Below are 17,793 nucleotides of genomic sequence, written 5' to 3' on the forward strand. Positions count from 1 at the left end.
TTTGAAAATTTATGCTGTTGAGCTAATTGCAGTTCTGTTAGGATTAGAGTGGGTGGAAGGAGTGACGGCAAATAATATACTCATCTGTAGTGACTCGGTTTCAGCATTGTCAAGCATTAAAACAGGATCAGGAAGTAATCACCAAGACATATTATATGAACTGTTGTTTAATAACTCAAGGATGACTAATCAAGGGAAAAACATAAAGTTCATGTGGATACCAGCACATTCAGGAATCCAGGGAAATGAAAAAGCAGATAAGTTGGCGAAGGAGGCGGTCAGGAGAGAGTATGTGGACATTAATGTTAAACTTTCAAAATCAGAGGGGAAAAGCATTGTTTGGAGGGGAGTAATCAAACAATGGCAACAACATTGGGATAGTGAAGCAAAAAGAAGACATTTATATAAAATACAAAATAAAGTAGGAATGGTAAGAAATAGTGGAACCGATAGAAGAGTATAGAGAATTGTAAGTAGATTAAGAATTGGTCACAGCAACCTGAATAGCACACTATTTATTATTGGAAAACATCCAACAGGCTATTGCGAACAGTGCCAGGAATCAGAAACAGTGGAGCATGTCCTGATTGAATGCAGGAAGTATGAGCAAGAAAGAAGGGTAATGGTTACAGGATTACGGAAACTAGGAGTGGAGGCAAGGCTTACAGATCTGCTTGAGTGTGGGGACACGGTGGAGGGAAAGAAGGTGATATTTAATTTTTTGAGGGCAACTGGAATAAGTAACAGGATATAAGAGATCCAGACAGCAGTAAATGGTTAGATCCAGAAGGTGGCGGTAACGCAACTATAAAGGATTCCAACCGCCGTAAAACACCAAAGAAGAAGAAGAAGAAGACAAAGAGATGCTCTTTTGTGGAAAAAACACTACAGCGAAGAGAGGCATGGCAGCACTACACACAAAACGGAAAAGTAAGGGATCCTATTAACTCTTTTTTTTTTCCATATTTAGTGATATTTCACACATGATTCTTTTGTTTTAATATAATATTGAAATTGAAATTGTGAAATAAAAAGCCCAATACCATATGTTTAATTTAAAAAATTTTATTTCACAATTTACATTTAACACGTGGCGTGGTGATGTACATTTCAGTGGACGTTAGATCTGAATGTATGCTATTGAACCTGATTGCCTAGTAATATATAGAGCTCAACAGTGAGGTTCCAGAGGTGAAAATCCCATTCATATAGAGGATTTTGATTATTAGCCATAATGTCGTAAAATTGTGAAACGATGGCATATGCTCCTGTAGAAGCCACAAGTCCGTATGATATCAACCTTGTTTTATTCGCGATGTCATGAAAGTGCTTACTGCTGTATTTCCTTCGTTTTGCTTTATGTTTCTTTTCAGTGTCAGACACTGGAGCTGTTTCCTTACTGGTAAAACCTCTTGAAAACCTCTTCTCTAGAGAGTAAGAAAAATCTATTCATAGAAATCTATCAATAGACATATTTTTAGGGCTGTACAAAATAGTTCCAAGTGTTGAAGCTTAGTGCATAACATTGACATTCGAATTCTAAATCAACATTCGAATGTTGCGCATTCGAAATTTAACACATTAAGTTGTTCATTGTTTTTACCAAAGGGATGAAATACTTATCCTAAGCAAAACAAGTTAAGTTAATGCTTCAAGACATTAATCTATAAAAAAACGATACAAGTCCATTTAATCTTACGTGTTACGTTTTACAACTGTTCGGACCTAGCGTCACCGTCCACTGGAATGTACACAAAACAACAAAGATTTGCAATAACAATTTTTTTGATTGAATCTCATTTCTGGATGTATTTGGGATGGGGAAAATGCATAGTTGTATTTCCCCATCCCTGGAACATAATTCAGGTCTGAAGGGGTTCGTCTGAATTAATTCGTCTCAAATGTAATAATAGATACGACAAAATGCGTGTTCAACCAGACCAGGCTAATAGTCCTGGAAATATGTGTAGCTAACAATTTAAAATGCTTGCAACCTATAGTCTATATACAGTAGGTGTCACATGCACTGACAAAAGAGGTTTAACGTGTTACTACCTTACCTTATGTTTTTACAGTTACAAACAATGACCACTCAATGTCGAGCTTTCAAAACGTCAAGGAGGATTCATGCTGAAGTTATGCTTCTTTATATAATAGGTAATCTGCATTTTATTCCTATGTGTTGAATACAATTCACTGTATAATAAATTATAGACTTGTAAGAATAAATGTTTATGTGTGACTCAAGTTCAGTCTGAACTGAGGCTTGAGACCAAATTCAATTAAATGACTTACTCGGGGGAAGAGTAATTATGACAGATTAAAAAATATATATTATTATTATAATATATTTTTTAGAAATGCCTGGAAAGATAAACAAATGTTTAGCATGAAGGACTGGTTGTTTTTCTAACAAGCACTTCTCCATGAATTACAGAATCATAAAAAACAAGTAGGCCTATTTATAATTTATAAATTCAGTAATTTTGATTGACACATGATTCAATATATTGCAAAATCACTCTCAGTTGCATAGACGGAAGACGTTTCCTTCTTTCATTGTTACTTTAGCAACTAAGTTTTCCTGAACCTTGCATGAAATGCCCTACATGAAATGAACATGGGCCGGCTTATTAACTGCATTAGCATGAAGTTAATTATTTTCAAAAGCCAATGAAATGCCATTGTGATTCCAATGTTTGTTGGTGCTTGCAGGTGTTTTAAGATCACAAAGGAATTTCAAGTCAGTTAGGAATCCCTATCTCATAAACTACTGTAATGCAAACAACGTCCACTTTCTACAGTGGTAACCCCAATTTTGTGCATTACAGTGTGAATAATCCCCATCTCTATTGCAGTGTGAATAATTCCCATCTCAATTGCAGTGTGAATAATCCCCCTCTCGATTACAGTGAATAATCCCCATCTCTATTGCAGTGAGAATGATCCCATCTCTGTTAGTGTGAATAATCCTCATCTACATTACAGTGTGAATAATCCCCATCTCTATTACAGTATGCCAGTATGGGTGCAGTGAGGGGGTGGCAGAGACAGCAGCTGGTTCCAACATCACAGTGAAAGTGGGGGAGAGCATCAAGTTTCCTTTCTCAGCTGAGGGCAACCAAAGCTACAGCGTTGACCTACTTTTTAATACATTTATAATAGCTAAATGGCATTTTCCTGAAATAACCTTTTTTGTTCGAGAACAATATAAGGGAAGGGTCAGCATTGGTAATGACTCGATATGGCTGAACAAATTAAGCCTATCAGATTCTGGCCTTTATCAAGTTAAAATTGAGTATACATCGGGCGGTTTTAAACCACAGAAGTATACAGCCTTTCACCTGCAGGTTTTTGGTAAGCTGGCAGAAAGCACATCTCACATTATCTAAATTATTTTGCACCTGGAACACACCATAGCAGACCTGCCAACCTGCACGCATTTTGTGTACCAACCACGCAATTCTTGGTCAAAATACGCAGGTACGAAATGCCAGTTGAAACTACGCTATATATATATATATATTATTGTAATTTAATTACGGAAAACAACCAATTAATACAGAACAATACCGTACATTTATTCGGTATTTAAACTATATCCCTCGGATTGAACCAAATGCTACGACCTTTTGCTTGTGGTTCTGCAACCCCTCCCCGACCCACTCAACATCCACTGATACGCAGCGGTACTTTATTATCCACCGAGGCGTAACGCTGCATTGCTGAGGTAAAATCGGAAGTGGGGAGTACCGCACGCGTCGCGCCGCTTACGCTACGCGTGCTGTGGGTGCCCGGCGTAATAATCAAGCACAAAAACATGACCGTAATGTTAACATATAAAACGGTAAAACATGTTCGCTAACTTTACGAGATGATGCATTTCTAGGGGTATATCCTAATGAGATAAATTTGTGTATATAGTTAGCCGCAGTAGTTGCTCGCAAGTGATTTAGCCTCGTTACGAGACGTGTGAATAACTGATGGACTAATTTAGCTGCAGTAACTCAAACGCTACGGTGAAAACAGTGCACTTAGACAAGACGGGTGCAGTAGGCAATTTTTAATAAATAGTTTTATTAAAACATAGTAAGTAGTAAACATATTGTCGGTAATTTATTGAAAACCATGCTGGCTAGCTATATCGTTGTTGTGTTGTGATAAAAATATAGATGAATTATTAGTAACAAATCTGTTATTTCCAGTAATTTGAAATTGAAATACGATATCGAAGTGAGGGCGCAAGCATGTTCCATCTGAGTCGTGACGATATAAGCGTCGGGAGCGCAGTACCGGTTTGTGTAGTTCCTAAGCGTACGAAACGTACACAACTTTGTACCTTGTACTTGTCATGGATCAATCGTGCTGCTGATATTATATTTTATGAGTCATATATGTCACGAGTACCGCATACCATTAGCTAACTGGTTCCCGACTTGTAACTAAAAATATCGCTTTTTCGAAATTTCCTCATTCATTTTCTCATTGACAAATTTGCGGGAAAACGAGGGGAGTGGCTTGGTGACGTTTTCACTTACAAGCTCTTTGAGTACACTTGCAGGCGTACTCAAACTTTTGACTTGAAAGTGTATCATAATATAGCCCAGTGCGGTGCAAGTGATATTTTAGAATCAGGTCAAATTATACAATTTTGCCTGATCACTTCAACAGTCAAAATTAGAATTATGAAGAAACGCTTGTGTGTGCGTGCAAAGCGAAGTGGTGCGAAAGCATGTGAACAAAAGCGTTACACTGACTATTGTGGTACTCAAAATATTTTCCTAAGGTTGGCAGGTCTGCCATAGTTTGTTATTCATTTTGTTCAGTGTTTTATTACATTATTATAGGGAATGCATAATTTTATCAGAGTTGACAAGAATAGTTCAGGGACTGATTACACTGGCTGGCCGTACACTTGGAATAAGTCAACATAGAAAGTGAGGCCAAACTTTAAGCTAAACTACACTGCTAATATCATCAGGAAAATCTTTTCAAGCATTTGAGGTACATAATAAGGCTTGACATCAACAAATAATGGAATTTACAATCACATGATAATGTCAAATGATCAGAGCCTCTTATCTTATGTTTAAATGTTTGCATTGTGACCAGTATGAACACGTAGCTACAGTAAGTTACATTTAAAAAAAAATTATTTCTCCTGTAGAGCCCGTCTCTAAACTCAACATCACAGCTGAGTGCCTGGGGAGTAATGTCAGTCTGCACTGCTTCAGCAGTCAGGGGACTGCAGTGATTTACAGCTGGGAAACTCTGCCCCCTTGTGGTAATGACAGCTGTGTGCACCTGGGCCAAGGGATAGATCTCCAGTTGCAAGCCCTCTCTCCATCCACAACGTACATGTGTACAGCCCATAACCCTGTCAGCAGAGCCACCAGCGATTCTGTTGATCTGGAAATGTGCTTCCCGCAACGATCACAAGGTGAACCCATAATGTGGTATAACAAAGAGACAGGAAATCTTAGAAGTAATTAAATATATTAGTCACAAATTGTCATACGGCAGGGACATTTTGTACTTGCTGTGGCAGTGGCAACTGTGCTCATTTGCCAAATGATGGACGTGCTCCATCTTGTTCTGCATAGCATCACTATGGGGGTTTTGAAGCCAGTTTTTCATTAACCCTCCTGTTATGTTGCGGGTCAAATTGACCCTTTTTAAAGTTTGAAAATCTAGGAAAAATACTTAAAATTATTTTTTCAGTATGAAACTTCTTCTACTGGCCTTAATTAGTGTAATCAACATTCTAAATGAAAATGGTTCATTTCGTGTATTTGCAAACCCCCCCTGTATGTTTATATCACCCGGGAACATTTTTGCTGTACCTAAAAAATGAACAGAACAGGAGGGTTAATGAATGAGAAAGTGCAGGAATATCAGGTGATTGTAATCTACAGCAATGGCCAGGTGACATTTTAGCTAAATATCAATGGCATTTTCCAATAGGACAAAATGTTTTTGCAGTATACAACAAGTAGCAATTCTGAAGAATTTGTAACTGAATTCTCTCTAAGTTCTTAAACCGATATAAGTCAAATATATTCAAAATGTAAAAAAATGTAATTTAACAATACCCCATTAGCTTCCTGAAAAGATGATATGTTTTGCAGTTAGATGGGTTCCAGCCTTGTGTGCCACATCAGCATTCCTCGCCTTCGGAGTACTAATACTGCTGTACAAGAGAAAAAAGTAAACAGTACAAAAGTGAGACAATTCAAGGTAATGATCCACACCCTCTGGAACGGCAAGACATGCCATGTGCAATTAGTTTTTCACTGTTTTCTAACAGGGAGGGAATAAAAATGACACTAATCTATTAAATGCTTATTTTTTGTAATGGAAGTTGATGAACCGGTCATGGAAGAGGAGCCACCACCAAAGCCTGCAAAGATCTGAACGGTCTAGTGGACAGAAGAGACCACAATTCTCTTGAATCAGAGTGATGGCATGAGCAAAGTCTGGAACTGCCCAGGATCCAAAGCACCCCTTCATGTGTGAAACATGTGTTATGATTTGGGCATGTATGGCTGCCACAGATACAGGCTCTCTTGTCTTCATTGATGATGTAACTGATAGTGGCAGCAGAATGAACTTTGAAGTGTACAGAAGCATCTTATTTGCAACCACTTGACGCTACCTAATTTTATCTTGTCTTTATCTTGTTTAATATTGCTGCTGGCATCTGAGAGTTACCAAACATAATTTTGTTGTATGCCTACGATGACAAATAAAGTGTCTTAAAAACACAAAATCAAATGCCTCCAAACTCATAGGAGAGTTTCATCCTACAGCAAGAAAATGATCCAAAACACATTGCTAAAGCAACAAAGGAGTTTTTCAAAGCTAAAAACTGAAATATTCTTGATTGGCCAAGCTACTCACCGGATCAGAATCCAATTGAACATGTGTTTCATGTGCCGAAGATAAAATTTAAGGTACCTAGCCCCCAAAATAAGCAGCAGTTCAAGATGGCTGCAGTACAGGCTGAGCAGAGCATCACCAGAGAAGATACTCCAGGGCTCCAGACTAACTTTTTACATTGGTTGCACTGGTGCACCTAACTTTTTCATTTAGGTGCACCCAAAAGTTTTCACCACCGCAATAATACATTTTAAGCATTACCTTTTTTGTCAGTTCCCATACACATTGGTAATTTCTTAACACATTATGTAAATGATTGTAAACAGGAATAAAGGTGCAGATTAGTGTTGTCACGACACCAAATTTTTGACTTCGATACCAATACAAGGTTTAGTATCACGATACTCGATATTGAAACGATACTTGAAACTTAAACGATACTGATTCGATACTCGGTACCTAACGATACTGAAATTACCTTAATAGATCAGAAACGTAATGTCCACAAGGGTTTACCTCATTTTCGACAACCACAACCTAGTTTATTAAACCTTTAAGTTGAAGCCTGTTCAACATATTAATAAGCATAGGCCTATAGTGTTAGAACACTAAACAATACAAATATATATATATATATATATTATAATAAATATATTTCAATAATTAAACAATTGTAAACTAAAGAATATTTAAACAGGTCTTTCACTTTAAAATAGATCCAAAAACAGCATATTTTAATAACAATACAGCATCTTCCTATAATAAAATATTTCCAAATTTGAACACCTATAGTATAGTGTTAGAACAACACCATATTAAATAACAGAAATAAATTCTTACATAACAGAAATAAAATCTGCACAAGGGCACCTCACCTGACTGGGCTACCTTGGTTGCTACTGCCATCTAGCGACGATTCAGACAAATTACACCTTTCATCCTCTCAATCAGTAATGCGGGAGACACATTTCCCTGGCTTTTACACTTGACCTAAAAGTAGGCTACCGAACGTCGGAAAATTCTAATACCGAACTGTTTTTTTTTTAAGTACCGAAAAAGTACCGAAGTTTCGGTTGGCTATACCGTGCAACACTAGTGCAGATAAATGTTTGTTCTTTATTTAAATCACGGCACAAACAAGAAATCGCAATAACCTCATTTGTTTAAAAAATAAACTTAAAAGCTGATGCTGATGTTTAAAGTGTTTGACAAACTCAAATAAATGAATCAGACTAAAATAACTCAAACAAAAGTGTGCGCTGCTCCACCCACCCCAACAAATTATTTTCTCCGATTTAGAGACCCGCACCGATCACACATCACCGTTATTTCCCATTATTTCGCAGCTGTTGCATATGACATACCCAGCACTTGACTCGTCATAGTTAAGTATTTCACAAAATCGCTCCCACACGGAAGTTCTCTGCCCTTCCTTTTTTTTAAATTCTCTTTTTTAAAAATTTCTCTCGTTAAAAGTAAGTATGCTAAAAGTAACATAGAGGCAATACAAATCAATGTCATGATGTGAGAACTGAAAACTCTAGATTTGATATTTCAAAGCTATACTATCTGTGATTTTATATAACTATATGCCTATGATCTATAATACAAAACTCTCAAAATGGTAGCCTCCTGAGCAGTGCGGTCAGCTATAAGCACTAGCACGCTTCATGGCACAGAATTGAATTCTAAATCCAAGTCCCACTGAGCGGCATGTAACTGGCAAAAGCAAACCAGACATAGATTCAGAATGCAGGGTATTCCCTGCCTTGGAACACTTCAGTGACTCCTCTGGTTAATTGGGTGCCTGTAGTCTAGCTGTGCCCTCTACAAGAAGCAGACCCCTGGCACAAAATCTGATAGACCTTAGAATAAAAAGAAGAGGCAGCTGGATGCCAGTGCTGTGAAGGACACATCTGCCAATTTGCACTCTTCTGGGCTGAATCACAACACTGCAGTGATGGTACAGGCCTACTAGTACGATTGGGCATTTCAGATTGGGAGGAAAAGAAATAAGGCATGCAAATCTTCAAGATTCAAGATTCTTTATTGCCACTTGTAACAAGTACAATGGAATGCTTACTCCCCATTCACTCCCGCAGTATAAATTCTATACGTAGATTTCAAACAATAGATAAAAAGTACATACTCAGTTCTATACTTATTCTGTACTTATTGTGTAAGACTTTTCAAGACTATGGCACATTATGGCGGGTGGTGCAGAAAAGTGGTAAAGTGACCAAGTGCAGTACAGTAATGATAGCAGCTTAATAAATAATAAATACAATAAGGTTGTAATGGCCAAAAATGTAATATTTATGCAACAATATAATTATGGTAATAGCAGCACTCCTGATGCAACAATCTGGCAGATGATGATCGCAAGAATGTTATAAAGTGACCAGTACAGTGAGAGTGCCTGCATGCTGTATAGGGTGCCTAGTGCAATCATAAGTCCAATAGCCTAATTGAGTGCTTAACAGTTCAGTAGGCGCACTGCCTGTGGATAGAAACTGTTCTTGAACATGCTTGTCCTGGTTCGGATGCTGCGGTACCGGTGACCAGACCGCAGGGGGGAGAACAGTTGGTGCCCAGGGTGGTTGTGGTCCTGTATGATGGAGTTGGCCTTGTTCCGACACCTGATCCTAAAGATCTCCTTGATGGATGGAAGTGCACACCCGATGATCTTTTCCGCCGTCCTCACGACCGTCTGGATGGCTTTCCTGTCCTGTGCAGTGGTATTGCCATACCACACAGTGACACCACCCGTTAGGACGCTCTCTATGGTGCCACAGTAGAAGTTCACAAGCCATCGGTTGCTTATGCCGCATTTCCTGAGGCACCGTAGAGGGTAGAGGCTCTGGTGTGCCTTCTTGAGCATGACCTCCGCGTTGGCGGAGTCCACGCTAGGTCGTCAGAGATGTGTAGTCCCAGGAAACGGAAGCAACTGACGATTTCCACCGGCGTCCCGTCTAGGCTGATGGGGGAGTGGGTGCCTCGGTGGCTCCAGAAGCCCACAATGAGCTCTGTAGTCTTGCTGACATTCAGTGCAGATCTTTTAAATCATTCCAAGGAATCAGAGCTCTTCTGTGGGTTCAACATACTGTGTCAGGAACTACACTGCTACCATGATGCTGTTCTCTGCACTAGAAATATAAGAGATAATTTTAATGAGATAAATGCTGACAAAATACTGACAGCACTGAACACAGCTGTGTGTGTAGTGTCTTCTCTGTTTGAATAGAGGTTTATATAAAAGTCAACTTGTTTATATGATGATCTGTGTTTGTGTAAGTTTATTAATAAAAAAAGTTACACATGAATTGTATTCATTTGAAAATATGGAAATGTTTAATAGCTCATACAGGCCAAGGAACAAGCAGCCCAAGGCACTTTAATAAAATATAAATAATGAATGAATGAATGAATCCATTCACTGGTGCTGCTATTGTTCCTAATCATTCCAGATTAAAGCTGGCCTTGAGAACATGAAGGCCTCTTCTGCCCTTTTTCTCCCTCTACTCCTGTCCCTCAGCAATGCTCAGGTACCCCACTGGGGTACCTGTCCAGAGCCCCCGCTCCAGCCAAACTTTGTCTTGAAAAAGGTAACACCCCTCTGCAGGCTCATCCAATAAAATGTTGAATTGGAGTCATGACCCATACAGCCACATGTAGCTTAGTGACATTAGAGCAATTGAATGAGGTACTTCTATGGCTGTAGCTGTAAATAAAAAGAGCATTTTTAGACAAATGCACGTCCAAATGTAAAGTGTTAGTTTTGCTGAACGATTTAAACAAAAGACCTGACCTGCAGTGTACTATAACATCTTCCACTTTTCCATGACTTGCACATTTATGTTTCCTTTTCTATTTAAATTCCCCCCCTCCCCTTTTCTGACCCCAGTTCCTTGGGACATGGTATGAAGTTGCAAAACTGCCAGCTCAGTATGAAAAAGGGAGGTGCATTGAGACTAACTTGACCATGAATGCGGATGGGACTATTAAAGTATCCAGCTCAGAAATACGGTGAGTGTTCAGACTTCAGCTAAGTGGTGTTTTCCAAGCGATCCAGATTAGCTATCCTACCAGACACCATTTCCTATTGCAGGAAAGGACAGTTGAAGACTCTGGAGGGGACTGGTATCGTTGAGGACATTAATCAGCCAGCCAAACTTGGAATCAGCTTCTCTTTCCGTAAGTATGGAGAGAACCACAGTCGTGTAATGGAAACGTAATAGATACTACCAAATCAGAGTGCCATTGTGTACCCACAACGCGCAACAACATTTGTTTTGACTGTTAAGGGTTGATTTTATATTTGTTACCTTTCCACTTTGTCAGACCTACACGTGTTCAAATGCACCATTTAAGTACCACTGTTATTTTGGAGCATTTTATTGTTGAAATTCTATTCACACAGAACATTAGTGAAGTCATAAGCTACTGTGGAAACTATAATTGAGTTAAAGTTTGGATATAATGCATGTGACCTGTGTGTGTGTGTGTGTGTCTGTGCACGCGCGCATGTGTGCTTGTCTCTTGCACAGTCGCACCTTACTCCCCGTACTGGATTATATCGACCGACTATGACAAATCGGCACTGGTTTACTCCTGCACTGACATCCTGAGGGTTTTTCACGTGGACTTCGCCTGGATCCTGGGCCGCACACGCACCCTTCCGGCAGACACCATCAACAAAGCGAAAGACATTTTTACCAAAAGCAACATTGATGTCACTAGGATGGTTGCATCTAAACAGCAGGGCTGTGACAAAGAGTTTTGAATGGCCAAAACGCAAAAATGTCTAATGGAGATTACAATGATGGATAGGTTAAGGAAAGTACAAAAAAAAAATTCTATTACCTATTTGAGGTCCATCTGACGGACAAACTTGTGACCCAGAAATGCATAATTCAATCATCTATTTCAAAGCTTTTTCAGGGAAAATATGTATTTTTAATCATTACTAAATATGTATAGGCCTGTATATTGATGTTGAATTAGCTTGTGGCTTTTATAGCTTTTATAAATAAGTACATACCCAGACTTATTAAACAAAGTATACAATACTAACATGCAAATCGATACCATGGTATTGTAAATTTGCTGTAAATGAACATCAGTATCTGAAACTAGTAGGTCATGTGTTCTCAATTTCTGGTATCTCTCCCTTTTTTTCAGTTAACAATATGGAATTCTGCTGCCACTGTGTGGTCTAGGTGAAAATAGCATTATGTGCCTAATACAAATTTCACTTGTCTAGCATACATACATATAGAATACTATAGAAAACATATTTGTAAACACAATTTTCGAAACCGTATTATTATTCCGTATTATTATTATTATTAATAATTATACATTTTATTCATGCAGTGCTTTTCAACACACAAAGCCCAAATGGATGCACAGAATTGTTCGAACGGAGTGTACAGTGCAGTTAAAAGGTATTTGCCTTTAGCTCTTACAGGGTACACAGAAACTGGGCAGAGTCGTAGAACCAGGGGGGCAGAGATTGTCATTCTACGTAAACTCCACTGGTTACTCGAGGTATTGCAGGTTAGTAAGCCTCTGGTGCCAAAAAAAGTTAATTATATATTTACCCTGGCCAAATTAAATTATTTTAAACTTAACATTTCTTGACACTGAAATAATTACTCTCCAGGCACCGATTTTCTTCAGATATAAGGTTTATTTAATTCCAATTTGGTCCGCACGGCTTTACGTAGTTTTGTGGTATGACACTGCAAATAGGGAGGGCAAAACGAAGCTTTAGAATGTCGCCAGCAGTGTATGCGCGTGAGCTTGACAATACATTTCTCACAGAAAAGGTCGTTTGCTACATTTTTTTAGTTCATTACAGTGGTGATAGAAGTTACTAGAATTAAGTGGTACTGTGCTGTTAGCCTTTATTGATCGCTGTACAAGGTTAATGTGAAGTAGCTAGCACAATCCGACAGTACTAACCCATAAAAATGTACTTTGAATGGTACTTGGTCAATCGAACGGTAAATGTGAAAAACATTCGATTATAGTCAGCGGCACCGAAATTTTCTGTCACAACCCTCGATAAACGGCAAAAGTCCCAGTAGAAGATTGAATTCTTAAAATCTTTAAAAGTTATATATTTTCTGAAACCTTATCGATTCCGCTTGGCCGTAGTGAGTGAAACTAGGCGATCTGAGCATATAGTCGCTATGTAAATTATGTCAGAAGGATTCAGCCTTGTTTGCTACCTAAACTTCACAGCACACTCAAATCCCTTAGCATGCTTGTAGCATGAAGTGTCTACTTTCAAAATCCATTTCAACCATTCACAAATGACTTGGGACTTTGAAGTTATAAGTCGGGATGTATCAAGTGTCCAGTGAAAATACTGACCTGGCTATCAGTCAGAATTCTGAGTGAACCAACTGCCATAAATGACCGCGTAAAATCAACCAGTAAGAGTTTATGATGTCACTGGTTCAGAACCCCATAAATGTAAACAGTCGAATGTTCAGTGAAATCTATCGGTTTTCGGTGCCGTCGGAGTCCCGATCTTATCATTGATGGAATTTTGGGAAAGTGCGAGCTAAAAGGCCACAAAAACAGCCAATATATCACATTAATATTCCATATATGTACGATCGCTGTTCACAATACGTTAATTTAAGGCTAAACTGGTATTTTAATCACAATACTTATGTTAATTTCCGGAAATAAATTTTTCGATTGTCCTCCCTACTGCAAATTCGAGTTTTGATAACTAAATATTTTAGAAGTTTGTTTTCATAGATAGTATAAGAGAACGCGAATTTGCACTAGCTTCTGTTGGTATTATAACCCTTTTAACACTGGTCACATAGCCATTAGTTCGTTTTTAGCATGTAGGCTACATGAAATGCGTGTATACTTTAATTTATACGTTGGTTTAATACTTTCCAACCGCTCTAACGCGTAAATAAAAGACCAGACTATTACAGCAGGTCTGTGTATGCAGAATGAATGGACAAGGTAAGTTTAGCTAATAATGAGGTAACATGTACAACGCTATTCAACAAGGGCTAGTGCAAATAGAGCTAAACAGTGAGGTTCCGGAAGTGAAAATCCCATTCATATTCTGAATTGAGGATTTGATTATTAATGGCGTCAATTTAATGCCAATAACCAGCGCGAGCAGATATTCACTGCGCGAGCACAAAACCACTTTCACGCACGCAAATTTCAACACCGAGAGTAAAACAAGCAGCCGCGCGCGTTCAGATAGTATTAGCCATAATGTCGTAACCATCCGAGGTAGATTTACCACGAGCTATCAGATTGTGAAACGATGGTATATGCTCATGTAAAAGCCAGAAGTCCGTATGACTCCAACCTTGTTTTAAGAAAAACATGTTTTATTCGCGATGTCATGGAGAAGTACTACACTACCCACAAAGTATAACAGCGACGTCTCTGATTGGTGAAGCTCGCTGTGGTGGTGATGTTCGAATGCCTGCCATTGAACTATGAACTTGGTATGAAAAGCGTGAAATAGTCTCCATCGGTTAGAAACCTGGGGCGCGTTCAGCCCCGACAAAACGTAGCAAAACGTTTATTTAAACGGAATATATTGCAATACTATTATTAACAATATAAACACTATATTAATGACACTATAATAATTCAAGAAGAAGCGCCCTAAACTATCGTTAAGTTGGAAGTAGTTGGAAAGGTATCATTTGCAATGGTTTATGGGATGAGTAGTTACTTCACTCTTAAAATAATTATGTACACAGTCTTGTACCTTTGCCGTTTTTTCCGTTGTCCAATTTTTTTTTGTTGTTGCTCCAAATCAAATGTTTTATGGTCACGATTCATCTGGTAGTTGGTTGGCTTGGTTCCAGGCTTACAACTCTTCATATAAGGCTTTTCTGAAACGCCAATGGAGTAAATTAATTTGAAATTCACTTCCGGAGCCGTTCAAAAAGTGGGCGGTGATTAGTCATCTGATTGGATGTTCAACAGGAAACAGCTTAGGCCCGCTCTTTTTGAAATAACAAAAAAAAAAAAAAAAAGCATTGCAGTGAAGAGAGGCATGGCAGCACTACACACAAAACGGAAAAGTAAGGGATCCTTTTAACTCTTTTTTTCCACCCATATTTAGTGATAGTTCACACATGATTCTTTTGTTTTAATATAATATTGAAAGATGTATTGTGAAATAAAATGGTAAATGGACTGCATTTATATAGCGCTTTACAATTGATGCCTCTCATTCGCCAGAGCAGTTAGGGCAGTGGTTCTTAACCTGGGTTCGGTCGAACCCTAGGGGTTCGGTGAGTCGGTCTCAGGGGTTCGGTGGAGCCTCCGCCGCAGAGGTCCACCCCTCAGTCTAGTCTGCAGTTAGTTAAAGAAGGGTTCGGTGAATGAGCATATGAAACTGGTGGGGTTCGGTGCCTCCAACAAGGTTAAGAACCACTGAGTTAGGGGTTAGGTGTCTTGTTCAAGACACCTAACGATATGCCCCGGGCGGGGTTTGAACCGGCAACCCTCCGACTGCCAGACAATCGGTCTTACCTCCTGAGCTATGTCGCCCCATACCATATGTTTAATTCAAATTTTTAACATAGGATTTAAAAAAAATGTTGATACTGAAGAGGATTAAGGCCACGTGAATTTTTTTTGAGTTCTGACTTTAAAGTCAGAATTCAAAAAAAATTTAACGTGGCCCTAATCCTCTTCTGTATGTTGATGTACATTTCAGTGGACGTTAGATCTGAATGTATGCTATTGAACCTGATTGTCTAGTATAGAGCTCAACAGTGAGGTTCCAGAGGTGAAAATCCCATTCATATTCTGAATTGAGGATTTTGATTATTAGCCATAATGTCGTAACCATCCAAGGTAGACTTACCACGAGCTATCAGATTGTGAAACGATGGTATATGCTCCTGTAGAAGCCACAAGTCCGTATGATATCAAACTTGTTTTATTCGCGATGTCATGAAAGTACTCATTGCTGTATTTCCTTCGTTTTGCTTTATGTTTCTTTTCAGTGTCAGACACTGGAGCTGTTTCCTTACTGGTAGATGTACTAGCCTCTGAATCTTTCCTTTTGAGAGACCCTGTTTGTAACCACTTGTCCATGATAAATTCCAGTTTGAATAAACTCAAAAAGAGAATGTTTTAGCACTGACGGTTTAGCTTGCAGCCTTGTACACAGCTAAAATGCTGGTCACGTCAAACAGTCTCTGCGTCAAACAAACAATTCTCCAACCGCCAAAAAAAATAAAAAATGACGGTCCCCCGCAGTACCACATCGGCCCACTAGGGTTGAAAACCTCTGCTCTAGAGAGTATTTTTAGGGCTGTACAAAATAGTTCCAAGTGTTGAAGCTTAGTGCATAACATTGACATTCGAATTCTAAATCAACATTCGAATGTTGCGCATTCGAAATTTAACACATTGAGTTGTTCATTGTTTTTACCAAAGGGATGAAATACTTATGCTAAGCAAAACAAGTTAAGTTAATGCTCCAAGACATGAATCTATATTTTAAAAAAAAACCCAAAAAACAATACAAGTCCATTTAATCTTACATGTTACATTTGACAACTGTTCGAACCTAGCGTCGCCGTCCACTGGAATGTACAAAAAATAAATATTTGCAATAAATTTTTTTTGATTCAATCTCATTTCTGGATGTATTTGGAATGGAGAAAATGCATAGTTGTATTTTCCCCATCCCTGGAACATAATTCAGGTCTGACGGGGTTCGTCTGGATTAATTAGTCTCAAATGTAATAATGTCCTATCTATATTTCACAACCTTTTTTGTAGATACGACACAATGCGTGTCCAACCAATCCAGGCTAATAGTCTTGGAAATATGTGTAGCTAACAATTTTAAATGCTTGTAACCTATAGTCTATATACAGTAGGTGTCACATGGACTGACTATGACAAAAGAGGTTTAATGTGTTCCTACCCTATGTTTTTACAGTTACAAACAATGACCACTCAATGCCGAGCTTTCAAAACGTCAAGGAGGATTCATGCTGAAGTTATGCTTCTTTATATAATAGGTAAACTGCATTTTATTCCTGTGTTGAATACAATTCAGTGTATAATAAATTATAGACTTGTAAGAATAAATGTTTATGCGTGACTCAAGTTCAGTCTGAACTGAGGCTTGAGACCGAATTCAATTAAATGACTCACTCAGGGGAAGAGCGATTATGACAGATTTAAAAAAAAATTATTTTTTTAGAAATGCCTTGAAAGATAAACAAATGTTTAGCATGCAGGACTGGTTGTTTTTCTAACAAGCACTTCTCCATGAATTACAAAATCATAAAAAACAAATATTTATATGGCAACCAAGCCTGCCACAGGCCACCGAAGTGGCTTTCCAAGGGGCCCTCCAGCACAGAGACACAGGGAGATGCTATTCAAACAGTCCACGTTTATTTACGAGGGTGGCAAGATGTTACAGCCAACTGAGCAGATGTAAAAACTATCATGACAGAGGCTCCCCTTTGTTTGGATGGGGATGGCAGATTTAACCTGTGCGCACTGATTGCCTCACTACGCACAGGTGCAGCCACCCCTGTTCCCGGGTCCAATTAGCCTGGCCAATTATCTAATTCCTTACCAATTATCTAATTAGCCAGGTATAATTAGCTTGACCCAGGGCAGGTGTGGCTGCTTAAACCAGCCATCCCCACACCACATTATAATTTATAAATTCAGTCATTTTGATTGACACGATTAAATATATTGCAAAATCACTCTCAGTTGCGTAGACTGAAAACATTTCCTTATTTCATTGTTACTTTAGCAACTAAGTTTCCCTGAACCTTGCATGAAATGCCCTACATGAAATGAGCATGGGGCCACCTTATTAACTACATTAGCATGAAGTTAATTCTTTTCAAAAGCCAATGAAAT

The 17,793-nt window shown here is 38.6% G+C and overlaps 2 protein-coding genes across 7 annotated transcripts in view; both read left to right on the top strand.

Annotated features, from left to right (window-relative positions):
* Window positions 1-824: 824 nt before the first annotated feature.
* Window positions 825-17,793, top strand: part of LOC135256726 (T-lymphocyte surface antigen Ly-9-like) — a 40,551-nt gene continuing 23,582 nt past the window's right edge. For 3 of the 6 annotated variants that reach the window (XM_064338813.1, XM_064338814.1, XM_064338815.1), the window contains exon 1: window positions 14,924-14,966. In XM_064338813.1, coding sequence (XP_064194883.1) covers window positions 14,939-14,966 — 28 coding nt within the window. In that variant the 5' untranslated portion in view covers window positions 14,924-14,938. Of the gene's footprint in view, window positions 931-2,075; window positions 2,158-3,015; window positions 3,358-5,167; window positions 5,441-6,128; window positions 6,238-6,361; window positions 6,869-14,916; window positions 14,967-16,846; window positions 16,929-17,793 lie in introns of those variants that run through there. The other 3 variants (XR_010330502.1, XR_010330503.1, XM_064338816.1) reach the window with 3 other exon arrangements.
* Window positions 10,306-11,889, top strand: LOC135256733 (apolipoprotein D-like). The gene is made up of 4 exons (XM_064338826.1): window positions 10,306-10,484; window positions 10,784-10,905; window positions 10,988-11,073; window positions 11,427-11,889. The coding sequence occupies exons 1-4, from the start codon at window positions 10,368-10,370 to the stop codon at window positions 11,660-11,662; spliced, it is 561 nt and encodes a 186-aa protein (XP_064194896.1). The 5' UTR covers window positions 10,306-10,367; the 3' UTR covers window positions 11,663-11,889.

Source organism: Anguilla rostrata, chromosome 6 (assembly GCF_018555375.3).
Source record: "Anguilla rostrata isolate EN2019 chromosome 6, ASM1855537v3, whole genome shotgun sequence".
Taxonomy (NCBI): Eukaryota; Metazoa; Chordata; class Actinopteri; order Anguilliformes; family Anguillidae; genus Anguilla; species Anguilla rostrata.